This window comes from Lissotriton helveticus (assembly GCF_964261635.1).
Source record: "Lissotriton helveticus chromosome 1_1 unlocalized genomic scaffold, aLisHel1.1 SUPER_1_unloc_12, whole genome shotgun sequence".
Lineage (NCBI taxonomy): Eukaryota > Metazoa > Chordata > Amphibia > Caudata > Salamandridae > Lissotriton > Lissotriton helveticus.
Window position 1 is genome coordinate 570,484 of NW_027611651.1, and position 12,869 is coordinate 583,352.

Consider the following 12,869-nt stretch of genomic DNA (forward strand, 5'->3'; position numbering starts at 1 on the left):
CAAATCAATGGCCCAGTCGAAATCGCAGCTCAGGCAATGAAACACAGGCTGGACACATGTGAAATAGGAAAACCGAAATGATAATCCAAATCCCGTGCTTAAAGTCGCAAGCGGCAAGGTTCCATAGCAATTAAGCATCCGGTTGCGAAACAGTGTTAGAAGGGGCTGAGCGGCTCCTTGCGCAGGATGGGCATCCATGTTTTATAAAGCAAAATATCAACAAAACGCCTGCAGCCAAAGCCAGCAAAACAGGGAATCCGCCAAATAAGCTTGCGAATATAGAATGAAAAAACGCAGAGACAATACCAAATACTTTTTCAAACGTAGTCACGAGACCACTGCTAACCAATTTAAAATAATTTGCCAGCCCAGACGTGGAGGAGGCATTAAAGATTTGATGAACCAGCTCGCAGAAATGAAATGGCAAGTCAGTATTTAAAAGTGCCTGCACCTCTGTGCGTGTGTTAGCTATGTGAAGGACATAAGTTTCACGGGCCGAGCTCAGGACCACTTCTTTTTGAGACAAAAGAGCTCTTATGCGGCTCAAACCGCTGAACTCCGCTCTCAAGGTTGGTATTCGTGGCCAGATGGAGACATCTGAATTCCATGCGTGGGTGGATATAACACGTTCTTGCAACACACCACACGTTCGGATACAGTAACCACATAAGCGATACCGACCATTAACCCACAACACATCTCGTTATTCAAAAGTAAATAACTACCGTTTGATAATAAAGTGAATGTGGGAACTATCGCAGGAACCGGTGTGCCTTTTAAAACACAGGCTAAATTTGGCCTGTCCTGATTACAAGAACCATGCAATTGGATGTGCCTGCATATCAGTGAACGGTCAGGCGACTGTGTGCATTCTTCACCATTCAGATTCACCTCCTTTCCTTCTTTCAGACATCTGTATGTGTATGGTAAAGACCAGGTCTCATGTAGGAAAGCACTGCCTATAGTTTCATATCTCCCTATAGCAATATATCGCATACAATTTGTAAATTTATACAGAGCAAATGGCAAAGTAATAATACCATGGATAAGCCATGTAGCAGCGGTTGCCTCAGCCACAGAAAATGGCAAAGGTTCTAACTTTTCAATGTGTAACATAGAAAATGATGCATCCCGCATGGAAAGCATGCGCTGTTTGTCAGTCAAATTAAAAGGGGCAAATATTGATGTGACGTTCATATAACTCCAAGGCACTCGACCAGCCTTCAGAGTCTGTAGTGTCCAAGCAAACTGCATTACAGAACGCAATTGATTTTGACCATGATACAATACGGACACTTCATCATGTACAATGTCAACAACAGAAGAAACAATATTGTTCAACGTGTAAATTCGGGAGGAAAGCGTGTTAATACTGTTATCGACAACTGCAAGCACCTTTTCTAAATTTGCTTGATCAATTGCCCTTAGGCGCTTAGCAGCTTCGATTTGAGAAACTTTCCAAATTTCATTGTATACCGCATAAAGCCATCGTTTAGATCTACCTTTAGCTGGGCCTTTTATGAAATCATTTAAATCCACATTTTCATTCAACTGAGACAGATGTAGTTTAACTGCAGCCAATGTGGAATGTTGTAACCAATTCTGACACAGGTTCCCCACAGAGTAAGTGGTGACAGTATAATCAGTTTCAAAACGGGGATCTGGTCGTACTTGTGTGAACCCTTCAGCCAACCCCATAAATCGACGTTGGCAAGAATCAGAACTCTTTTGCCACAATAGCCAACCCTTTGGGTCCAAACTGGATACATTAAAGGAAGAATTGTGTAGTAGAGACTGTATCTCACGAATAGATAATTCAGAAAAATTACCCCAACCTGAATATTCTTCCAATTCGGGTATAATTGGTATATTCAATTTCTTAGAAGTAGCCAATCCAAAGCATGTTGTTTGGGAAATAGTAGAATTTAGAAACAACATGTGATTCGGGATGAGACATGCACGGTGCAAAGCCTCAGTGCCTCGTACCTGCCAATCTTTGGTACCCCAAATCGATTTAAGGTCAATTATTCCCTTCCAGAACTCGTAGCCATCTAAAGCCAATTTGTCTAGAAAGGACTTCGAATACAACAACTTTGTATCGGTAAGTCTAACTTTGGACTTGGACTTTTCCGTCACCCTGAAATAAAATGACTCAGGATTTGATTGATTGAAATCTGTAAAATAACTATATTTTTTCAGAGATGTACTGGAGCTTCCAATTAAAGGAGCTGGGCAGTGCTCCCACTGCGTGTAATTCACAGCAACCCTCCTGGAATTCGTCTTATGGAGAAAATTATTACCATAATGTTGGAAGCAAAACAAATCACCATAATTAATGGAATCTAAATATAAGTCTTCAGCATCAAAAGCCGCATAGTATTTTAAATCAGAGAATAATGCTTCTACGGCCTGAATATCCCAATCATCAGAACGTAAATTCTGTTTAATCACATCTCCCATGTTTACTCTAAGCACATTCGGAACATTAATCACTTCAGTGGGCCCATGTATTTGAAATCTAACCGCATCCCACACAATCCCATCAAGGACAGGCCAAGCAGTAATGTTGACTGTATTCAAGTTTCGTTTCAGTCTGTGTGCTGAATGTGAAGAGGAAAGAGGGGCCAATGTTCCATTAAGGTACCGAATTCCTGTTCTTTCTTTAACGTAGTGACCATCGATCAGGCGGAAAAAATAAAACACAAAACCAATTGACATAAAAAGGTAAAATGATAACAGGAGCAACCAAATGTATGTCCAAGGGGGAATTAAAAAATGTTTTTTAAACAACGTGGCATATTTCGCAATAGTTGAGGGTTTCTTTGAAAGTTCCGAAACAGAGTCAAAAGAGAATCTGGACTGGTTGGCCAAACAAGTCTGTAAATCAGGCATCGACAAATCAGCAGGATAGGTATAGGTCATCTCATCGATGTTAGTAACAGGAATAGTATTTAATAAAGGACTGGATATGGCAGGCATCTCGAGGGACACCTCCTGTTCTGCACCAGAAGTTATTGCCAGCACAGAGTGCCTCACCATGGAAGGACAGGATACAGCCGGTGTCATGCTATGAAGAATCGGCCACCCTGTGAGTCTTGACATTGTCAATAGAAATAAATCTGTTTTCCTTACGACCTGGAAGTGGTGGTAAAATGACTGTTCTTGTGCCCTTCACTCCAAGAACTCGAACCGGTGCACGATATGAAGAATCAAACTCTTTCTTGTTATCGATCTTCTCTCGAACCAGTTCTCCAACTTGGGGTAGCCAGCCAACTACCGGGATCTGCAACGCATCATCCGATGTGGAGGGCAAATGTTCCTTCGCTAGACTGTCTCTGGTCTTTTGTAGATCCTGTAAAACATTGCAATGTTCATCTACGTCAAAGGCCGTGGCCTGGGCCTTGCAGTCTAGCCCATCGAGCTCAGGGACATACATCTTGATACCAAAGAGCATTTCGTATGGGGTCCGCCCACGCAGAGACCTTCTAGGGAGATTATTAAGCGCACGCTGCACGCCATTGAGGTGGGCCAGCCAGTTTCTGCCAGTGCCTATAACTCGAGCTGTCAAAGATTGCTTTAAGTCACGGTTCATTCGTTCAACTACACTATTGCCCTCGGGCCTGTAGGGACTCGAAAACTTGACTTGGACCCCCAACGAAACCATAGCATCCTTATACTCCTTAGAGGTGAAAGCCGGACCCTGATCCGAATGGAAGGTACCACAGGCAAAAATTCCCACAAAGACTCGCAAATCCTTAATGACAGTTCGTGAATCAGCGCTCCGATGTGGCCATACCCACACAAAGCGTGTGCATGAATCAACTGCTACCAAGATGTACTTGTATGCAGTATCAGAAGAAAAAGGGCCGCAGTGATCCAAATAAACGCATCCAAGCGGTTTATTAGAGATGTACAACTGTGTCTGTGGCGGACGCGTAGCAGTTGAAGGCTTAATCTGCTGGCAAATGTCACATTGAAGGACATAATCGCGCGTCTGTTTGTACAGTCCCCGCCACCAGAACCTCTGTTGTAGCTGAGTTACAGTGGCTGAGACGCCCGCATGCCCAGACGCCACACCTTCATGAGCCGCTGTAATCAAAGTAGCTCTGCGATCCGAGTTAGGAACTAGACGTTCGCCAACATCAGGAATTTTCACATAAGGAACCTTATCGGGACTTAAGTGGTATGTGTATTTAGAAGGGAACCCCGCAGGATATTTACCTCCCTTCTCCGTTGCAGCCACAGCTGCCAAGATGTCATCATCAATTTTGCTTTTGGACCTCGTGACTGCTGCAACTAAGTATTTTGATACCGCTGACTTCGCTGCTTCATCAGCAAGCGAGTTACCAACAGCGTGGACTCCCACGCGCTGATGGCCGAGAGTATGAATTACAAACACGAGCGGCAACTTCTCTTTAAGTTCCGCCACTCGGACCCAGATCATTTTATGTTTTATTGTGCTACCTTTGGAATCACGAAATTCATTCTGAATCCAAAAGAACAAGTTTTCATTGTAAGACTGGACACAGTAGTAAGAGTCACTTACGATCAAAGTCGTCACACTCGGATCTGCGTACTCCAATGCAAGCATCAGAGCACGAAGCTCTGCTAATTGTGTGGTGCAGTCCCCAAGCGTCTGCGTGTGCACGACACTGGACCTGAACTCATCGTTCACCATGGCACCTACCACAATGGCGCATGCGGAAACGTAGGCATGTTTAGAGCCATGCGCAACCTGCGCCGATCCATAGGTGTAAATGATGCAATGGAAATCCTCCAACGGCCGCATTGCTAAAGGAGCAGGATGAACAAATTCATACTGTAAGTACTCCTGCGACCGTAAAGTGGCGTAAAAAATGAACGTGACATCCTGGGATTTCAAGGATGCAGCCCACTGAATCCACCTAGGGTGCAAAGCTTTGGAATTAGGTACACTGGCTTTCGTAACTGCCTCCAAGGCAGGACACGGGGTAACAACCAACATGCGTTTCCCTTGAGACAGGGCACGTTCCTTAAGAATTGCCATCTGCACAGCCGTTAAAACTTTCTCCACAGTGGAAAAACGCAGTTCAGCCGAAGTGTACAAGTGTGACTTGTAAGCAATAGGTACTGTATCCCCCTCATTAAAAGTCAGGTACGTGAAACCCACCGTCCCAGGGATAATTCTTATCACAAGGTTGGTCTGGTTATCACGAGTCTGTAAGTATTCAGAAGCGAGCAAATCAGCCTGCAAAGACTGCAGAATGGCTGAATGCTCAGGCAGCCAGCATGATTTGGAAAAAGATAGTTGTATCAAAGCATACAAAGGCTTGATACGCCGGGCATATTCCGGAATGTATGTCCTCCCAAAATTCAAAAAGCCCAGTAAAGATTGTAATTTTTTCAGCGTTGTCGGAGATCGCAACTGTGCGCATTTCTCCAGGAAATGAGGAGCCAACCCCTTCCCTTCGTGGTTAAGCTCGTAGCCCAGAAACAACACTGTGTACTCTGCAATGTGCGATTTTGCAAAGTTAAACTTGTAACCTATATCTGCAAAGTTACAAATTATGCTATTGACTCGACACAGATGCTCCCAAAGATCTTCGTCTGTGAGATAAATTTCATCCACATACGAACAAGCAACTGGGTCGATCCCCTCCAAGAGAGAGACTATGCGGGCGGAAAAAACTCCAGGACTATTCTTATAGCCCATCGGGAGACGTCGGAACATTTTTTGCACACCACCGCACGTAAAGCTGGTCCACTGGGAACTTAGACCATCTAATCTGTGGGCATAAAAACCATTGGAAATGTCAAGCGTGGTTTTAAACCGTTTACGCTCAAGACTATTCACTAAAGCAGAGCCATGAGTATTCTGTACTGCGCAGTTACGGCAATGCGAGTTTAAATGCCTATAATCCAAAACCAAACGATATGAGCCGTCCGGCTTGTTTACAGTAAAAAGGGGGTTATTCATCGGTGACACACACGTTTCAATTACACCTTGATATTCCAATTATTCAAGGATAGCTGCGACCGAAGCTTTGGCTTCACGCCGAATGGGATATTGAGGTTGAGGCTGCGGCTGAGACCGTAACGGAATCTCATGGCTTGGAGACAATTTATCCCAGCCACACTGATTGCGGTACACAGCCGGCGCAAGCGCCAGAGCCCACTCTTCTGCAAAATGCAGCGCCTCCACTCTCGATACAGTGTGCGCGAAACTGGGGAGGATCACCTCCTCCCCTCGCGGAGCTGCGAGAACAAAAGGTGGGGGCCAGTCAGCCTCCGAAAGCAAAATATCATACGTAGACGAAAGATTTTCCCAAAATACCCCTTTTACAGTTCGCTGCATGTCACCTTCTATTAACAGGACAATTTCAAAAAGCCTTTCAGGGGGAGCAACATGTGTGTCAGCTGTTTCAATTACAACATATTTGTCAGTCGCTGTCACCTTCAACAGTGGACGGAGGGCCTCCCTCACTATGGTAATCTCTGCCGCGCTGTCCAGCAAGGTCAGAGCCCACGTCAGATTCCGAAGCCGCGTTCTCACTATCTGGGGCATATCGATGCGCTGTCAGGGCGGCGACTTTCTTCGTGGCAAACTGTGGTCTCTTGGGCGTAGTGCCTTCCTGCTGTTCTCCTCCGTTACGCGGGCGGGGCTGACCACGTCCTTGCTGGCCACCCCGGCCCCTGCCGCCCCCTCCACCACCGGATGACAGAGCCGATGAGTCCTGAAAGGAACGAGGAGAGCGTTGGTCAGAAGCCTGAAACCTCTCAGGCGATTTAATCATCGCGCGATCGCGCAAATCATAAACTCTATCTGACTGCGCAGGCAACGGTGACGCAGGAGCAGAAACCTGTGTTTGTTGTTGTTGTTGCTTACCCTGATTCTGCTTTTTTGGCCAATTCTGTTTCTTGGACTTGGGTTGACCACTAGTTTCCGAGGACTGACCCTGCGGTTGCTTTTTCTCTTTATCAGAAAAAGCCTTAAGTCCCTTTGCATTGCGGCCAACTGTTTTATAAGCCGCCACAATTATCCTTGCCAACTGACGGGGTTTCTCGGCCTCGGGAATTAACGCTAAAGCGTTAGCAACCTTAAAGTTCACTGCATCCCCCTTGACATTCGCAAGGATTAGATCGCAAACTACATCGAAGGTGCCACACAGGCGCATACCCAATTCAACCGCCGACTCCGGTCCGTGTTCATTTTGAACACGTTTAAGGACCGCACCCAGATTGGTCACAGACGGGGTGCCATAGCACCTCGAATAGACCGCTGCAAAAGTCTTACCCCAGGTCTCACAGTCAACAAGCTCAGGGGCCAAATCTTTCGGTAAACTCAGCGTAAGAATCCAGTGTTTGTCACCAGGATTCGTATTAGGAAACACAGCTTCTAGCTGGCCGAATTTCTCTGCAAGCCAGAACGGAAAATCATCCTTGTACTTGGGCTTGTTCCCCATCACGGAATTCACCATGACAGGGTTGATTTTCAAACCAGCCTGTTCTGCATGAAGCTGCGCACCCCTAGGGGCTACGTCTTGAACATTACGGCTAGTGTAATGAACAAGCGCTCTAATCACGGACACAGCGACTTCATGAAGCCGCCGCTGATCAGCCACGTTACAAGTGGCGCGTTGAGGGTGAGGAGTGAATCCAGCCAAAGCGGGCCTTGGTGTGCCCGGAATGGACAAAGGACCTAACCTCGAAGCGGCTAAAGCGTGTGGTAGGGCGCCACCAAACCAAACTCCATGCTGCCAAGCATCAATAGGAACTTCCAGTGCTCTGTACGGAGCATACGCAACCGGTACAGCCGAAGCAGTGTACGAATGGAACACCCCAGAATTAGCGTCCACCGCCGGAAATGTCACCCACGAATAAAACAATTCGTACGGGTAAGCATGTTCCGCACTCACCACTAGAACCACAGCCAAGCCTTCCACTGGGACATTAAAAGCCCGCAAATGGTCACGCACCGCAATGCGACTATGCTGCGGGATGTCCACGGCTTGTGCCATGTCAGCACAGGAAAGAGAAAAAACAAAGAAACTTTGTAGCACAACTGGGTAGTAATTCAAAGAAACCGTTTTAGATAAATTCAAGCTTGAAAAGACCTATTTCAAAAATAGGTAGGTTGTCCGACACTACCGTTTTCCGGAAACGGGAATGAAGGGGTTAAGGTTTGAATGACTACTCGAGTGTCATGATATAAGGCCCCACGTTGGGCGCCATGTAGCAGGGTTTCCGTTCTCCCACAGAACTGTGCACAGAGATCTAGAACCTGGGTGAGTTAGGGTGACCCAAAACTCACCTTAGTATCAGAAATCCCCTTACCGAGCTAGCTACAGTGTCTCATTGGTACAAACAACTTCCCAATGATTTAGACAATCCAGAACATGAACTTAGGGTACCTCAGGTATCGTGGAACACATGAACACTCTTTCGTTATATAATCATCACAAACCAAAACTGGGAGCCAAAGAACACACGTGCAAGTTTGAAATGTTTATTTTTCAATGCAAGGTTCTCAAACGCAGTATCTTATATAATACCAACATACATATTATAAAAATCAGAGTTATCAGCATAGTCACTAATCCATAGTAAGCGAATGGTGATAGCATATTATAATGCAAAATCTATATCAAGTTTATATCACCTATATTTCGCGCACCCTATTTAGCATATTATATTATATCTAAGAAGGTCTCATTTGGGTTCTAGCAGGGCGGGCCCATACCTCTAAATTTCAGTAGTAGAAGATCACATCAACAGCTACCAGCTCTCTGCATGCGAAGCATCAAGTGTGTTGATTCATTCCCTGTAACTCTATCTTAAACCCGCGTAGAGCCCAATGTTGGCAGCCACATTATTTGTGTTATGTCTAACGTGGTGCGAGGATCAGGCCTCCAGCAACCTTGTGTTAGGTTATCCTTAGAGGGTGCAGTTCTCAGTGTGCAGACAGTTGTACCAAATGTACCCAGCACAACTGATATCAGAGCAATGACATATTATTCTCAAATAAATCACATCATTCGTCTAGGTTGAAAGCTACAATAACAATTAGGCGCCGTGTGCAAACTGAAGCCGAAGGAAAATATGTCGTTTAAACATTTAATAAACACATGCTAACTTAACACAATATATAGAAACGCAGTAACCATATGACAGCTTCTTGTTGGTGCGGCTGTTGGAGGGTTTCTTGACTGGGGCAAGGGTGTTGGCGCAGTTGTCGATCCATCGTCTGAGGTTGTGTGCGGCAGTGCTGGGGTCGGTGGTGTCGGCTGGTGGTTTCTGGGAGAGCGTGGTGGTTAGCTGGCCTTCGGTGATTGTGCTCCAGCAAAGGCGAGGCATCTGTTGGGTGCGGTGGTGCGTGGTTGGCTTCCTGAAGGTGAGGTGGATGCAGGGGTGGTCGGTCCAGTGGAGTTCCATGGTATGGTCGAAGGAGACGTGGGGGCTTGCGGGGAAGATGGGGTCCAGTGTGTGTCCGGCGGCGTGGGTGGGTGCAGTGACGAGTTGTCTGAGGCCGAGGTTGGCGATCAGGGTGGTGGAGCTGGCGTCGTTGTTCTCGAGGTGGAAGTTCAGGTCCCCGAGGAGGATGGAGTCCGTGGAGGTGAGGGCATGGGTGCTGACGAGGTCGGCGATAGAGTTTCTGAACTGCGGTCAGGGTCCGGGGGGTCTGTAGGTGAGGGTTCCTCTGAGGGTGGTGTTGGGGTCAGTGTGAATATTGCACTTGGCTAAGAGATTGTCTAATTCAACTTTCATGCTCTCCCTTACTTACAGTAGTGCATTCCTGACCTTAGCTGTTTTTGGACAGCGTTAGATTTGACCTTTATCCAATGTACATAGTTTTTGAGACAAACCCAGTTCACCAGCAAAGACCTCAGGCGAATTCCTTGATCCAGTCTCGATTAGCATTACTAACAACCCTAACTGGTGGTAATTATTTTAGACAGACATATCTCATTGGGATCAAGGCAGATATGTAGATCACGTTGATGGAACCAACTTATGAGCTGGTCTCCTTTCATCAAGACTTACATACAGATTCATGAAGGTGCCATTCTGCGATTAGCAAATTGCGAAAAATAGCGAATCGCAATTTGAAAATCGCAGAATGGCATTCATGTAGAAATGCGATGCAAAAAAGCGATTCACAATTGATCGCAATTGCCGATTGCGATCTTGCCACAATCGCACATAAATTGCAGAATCGGCTTTTTTCCATGTAGAAATTGCGACCTCGCAATTAGCGAAATCGCATTTTGCGATCTCGCTAACTGCGAGATCGCAAAAACGGGAAGTCGCATTTCGAGCCCACTGATGACATCACAACCAGGAAGTAGGCTTACCACACCCACAAACAGAACACAGAGCCAGAGAGTGGTAGCAGGATACTGAAGAGCTCCAAAGCCCCAGACTGTGCAGCACCCCAGCAGGACAAAATTCACCAAGATGTCCCAGGATGCAGCAGGGAGCAGTGGGCAAGAGAGAAAGCGAAAAATCTAGTTTTCAGAACTTGAACTGGAGCATCTGATTGAGGGGGTCTCCAAGGACCATGCCCGGCTCTTTGGCAAAGACTACCGGAGGGTGCCAGAGGCAGATAAGCGCAGGATCTGGCAGCGCATCCGTGCTAAAGTCAATTCGGTTGGGGTGACCCAGCGGTCAATTGATGACCTTAAAAAGCGCTGGTACGACCTGAGAGGTCGTTCTAAGGAGCGTATCGCCGAGAGGCTTGGGGAGCGACTGGCCACCGGTGGAGGGGAACCTGTAGCCACACCGAACACCCCATTGGAGGACCTGAGAGAGGACACCATTGCACCAGAAGCCTGCGTGGGGGTCATGCAGCTGGACTCGTCTCGACCCAGCCAACAATCTGAAGGTAAGTGCCATGCGACTGCGACCCTGTCCCCCAACAATGCCCATGACTCCTGAGCTAGCAATATGACATCCCCAACAATGCAACCCATGCACACCTGAAATGCCCCATTGCATTGTGGTAGTTGTAGTGAAATCATATCCCCCCAGTTAGCAGAACACAGCCAGAGCAGTAAATTCAAAGTCAATCCAAAAGCCAGTCAGGGAAAGCAAGCCTGCATGCATGTATCAACATTGCTTGTGCAAGATACATAACATTAATCATGCACCCTTTCACATTACAGGTGCAGTTGAGCAAGCCAGCACAGATAGTGAGGCCCTGCACATCGCCGAGACCCAGGAGGGCACTGAGGGTGAGGGCCAGTCCACCCAACGACCCAGCCCATCACAGCCACCAGCAGTTCTTCCACCACCACCACCCCGTGCAGACAGGGCCACCCCTGCAGCCACAGGTGTGCAGCCAACACCACAACAAACAGCCACAGCAGTGGTACAGGCCCCACCACCAGCGCCTAGGAGGCAGACGAGGCGCACAGCTGGAGCCAGATCACACACCAGCGCACTGAGGCGCCAGCAGCGTAAGGGCTCAGCAGGCACGGGCAGGGCACTCCTACTACCTGATCCTGGCCTGGCCATTGAACGCCGAATGCTGGCGGTGCACCATACACAGGCGCATCACCTGGCAGCTATTCGCACCCAGCTGCAGGCGACAGGCCAAAACATTGCCCAATTGACCGCTGCTGTCCGAGAGAACATCCAGCTGCTGGTAGCCCAGCAGGACATGACCCGCCGACGCCTCCGCCAACTACTGGCCCGCCTATCGGCCTACACAAGATCAAACCATGTAGTTGGGAATGCAACATCACAGCTGGCACGCAGGTCACTTGCCATGCAGGGCCAGATGGTGCAGTGTTGCCAGGATGTGGCCAGGTCACTAGATCTGCTTACGGCAGCAGTGCTCGGCAGCCAGTCCACTGCCCATGGAGAAGCAGAGGGGCCTGACGACGTGAGTGAGGTAGCGTCAACTAACAGCAGTGGGATGTATGATGTTAGCACGCAGACTTTTACCACGCATACCATTACCACGCATTTTTTACAACGCGATACCTTTACAACGCAAAGTGCTTTAGGTGCTGGATAGTGAATAGTTTAATTTACTATTCCAACACCAGTCCCCGTTGACACTAGGAAGGTTATTGGATAGTAAATTAACCTATTCACTAGCCATTCCCTATGTCAGATTGCCTCAAAGCGCTATGCGTTGTAATGGTATGCGTTGTAACAGATGCGTGGTAATGGTAGTGCGTTGTAAAAAATGCGTGCTAAAGGTTGTATACCACAGCAGTGCATCCTTGCCACCAATGCCTGTACGTCGCCGCAGCAGCAGGCCAACAGCAGCAACTAGGGCCAACACCGTCCCTCAGGACACGGATAGACGACTTGGGGCATCTCGTCGTAACCGACAGTGAGGACTCTGACACTCTCAGGGAGGCCATGCAGTACACCCCTGCAAGCCCACTACCCCAGCATGGGGAGGTATGGAGTAATACTCTCTTCATGAGACACCAGAATTATTAAAGGCCAATTTATTGTGCATGAACAATAAAGATTATTGGTCTGACTTGATGCACACTCATGTCATTATTACATTTGTCATGCATGAGTGCAGTGAGGAGAATGGGTGCACTAGGAACAGTTTATAGTGATGTGGTTGCGGCATCCGTGTCCTTCAGCAGGATTTTCTCCCCGTGCATGACGCACATGTGGAGGCGGGCGGTTGTCCCCTTCCGACTCACTGCCAGATATCTCCACTGGTATCCTGCGCTTGGTAGCAATGTTGTGGAGTATTGCACACACGGCCACGATGCGGCAGCAGACCTCAGGTGTGTATTTCATGGCCCCACCAGTCTTATGCAGTATGCGGAAACGGCTCTTCAATAGGCCAAATGTCCTCTCAATGCAATTTCTTGTTCGTATGTGTACAGCATTGTAACGCCGTTGCTGTGGTGTGG

At 47.6% G+C, this 12,869-nt stretch overlaps 2 protein-coding genes and 1 pseudogene across 2 annotated transcripts in view; 1 reads left to right on the forward strand and 2 right to left on the reverse strand.

Annotated features, from left to right (window-relative positions):
• Nucleotides 1–12,869, forward strand: part of LOC144805503 (uncharacterized) — a 1,226,074-nt gene that overhangs the window by 389,417 nt on the left and 823,788 nt on the right. The gene's annotated exons all lie outside the window — the stretch shown is intronic.
• On the reverse strand, nt 131–1,254 carry LOC144805501 (uncharacterized; annotated as a pseudogene).
• LOC144805502 (uncharacterized) lies at nt 1,425–7,442 on the reverse strand. Its single transcript, XM_078672044.1, has 3 exons — nt 6,866–7,442; nt 4,142–5,247; nt 1,425–1,514 (listed from the first exon to the last, which is right to left on the reverse strand). Exons 1-3 carry the CDS (start codon nt 7,440–7,442, stop codon nt 1,425–1,427), a joined length of 1,773 nt encoding a protein of 590 aa, XP_078528170.1.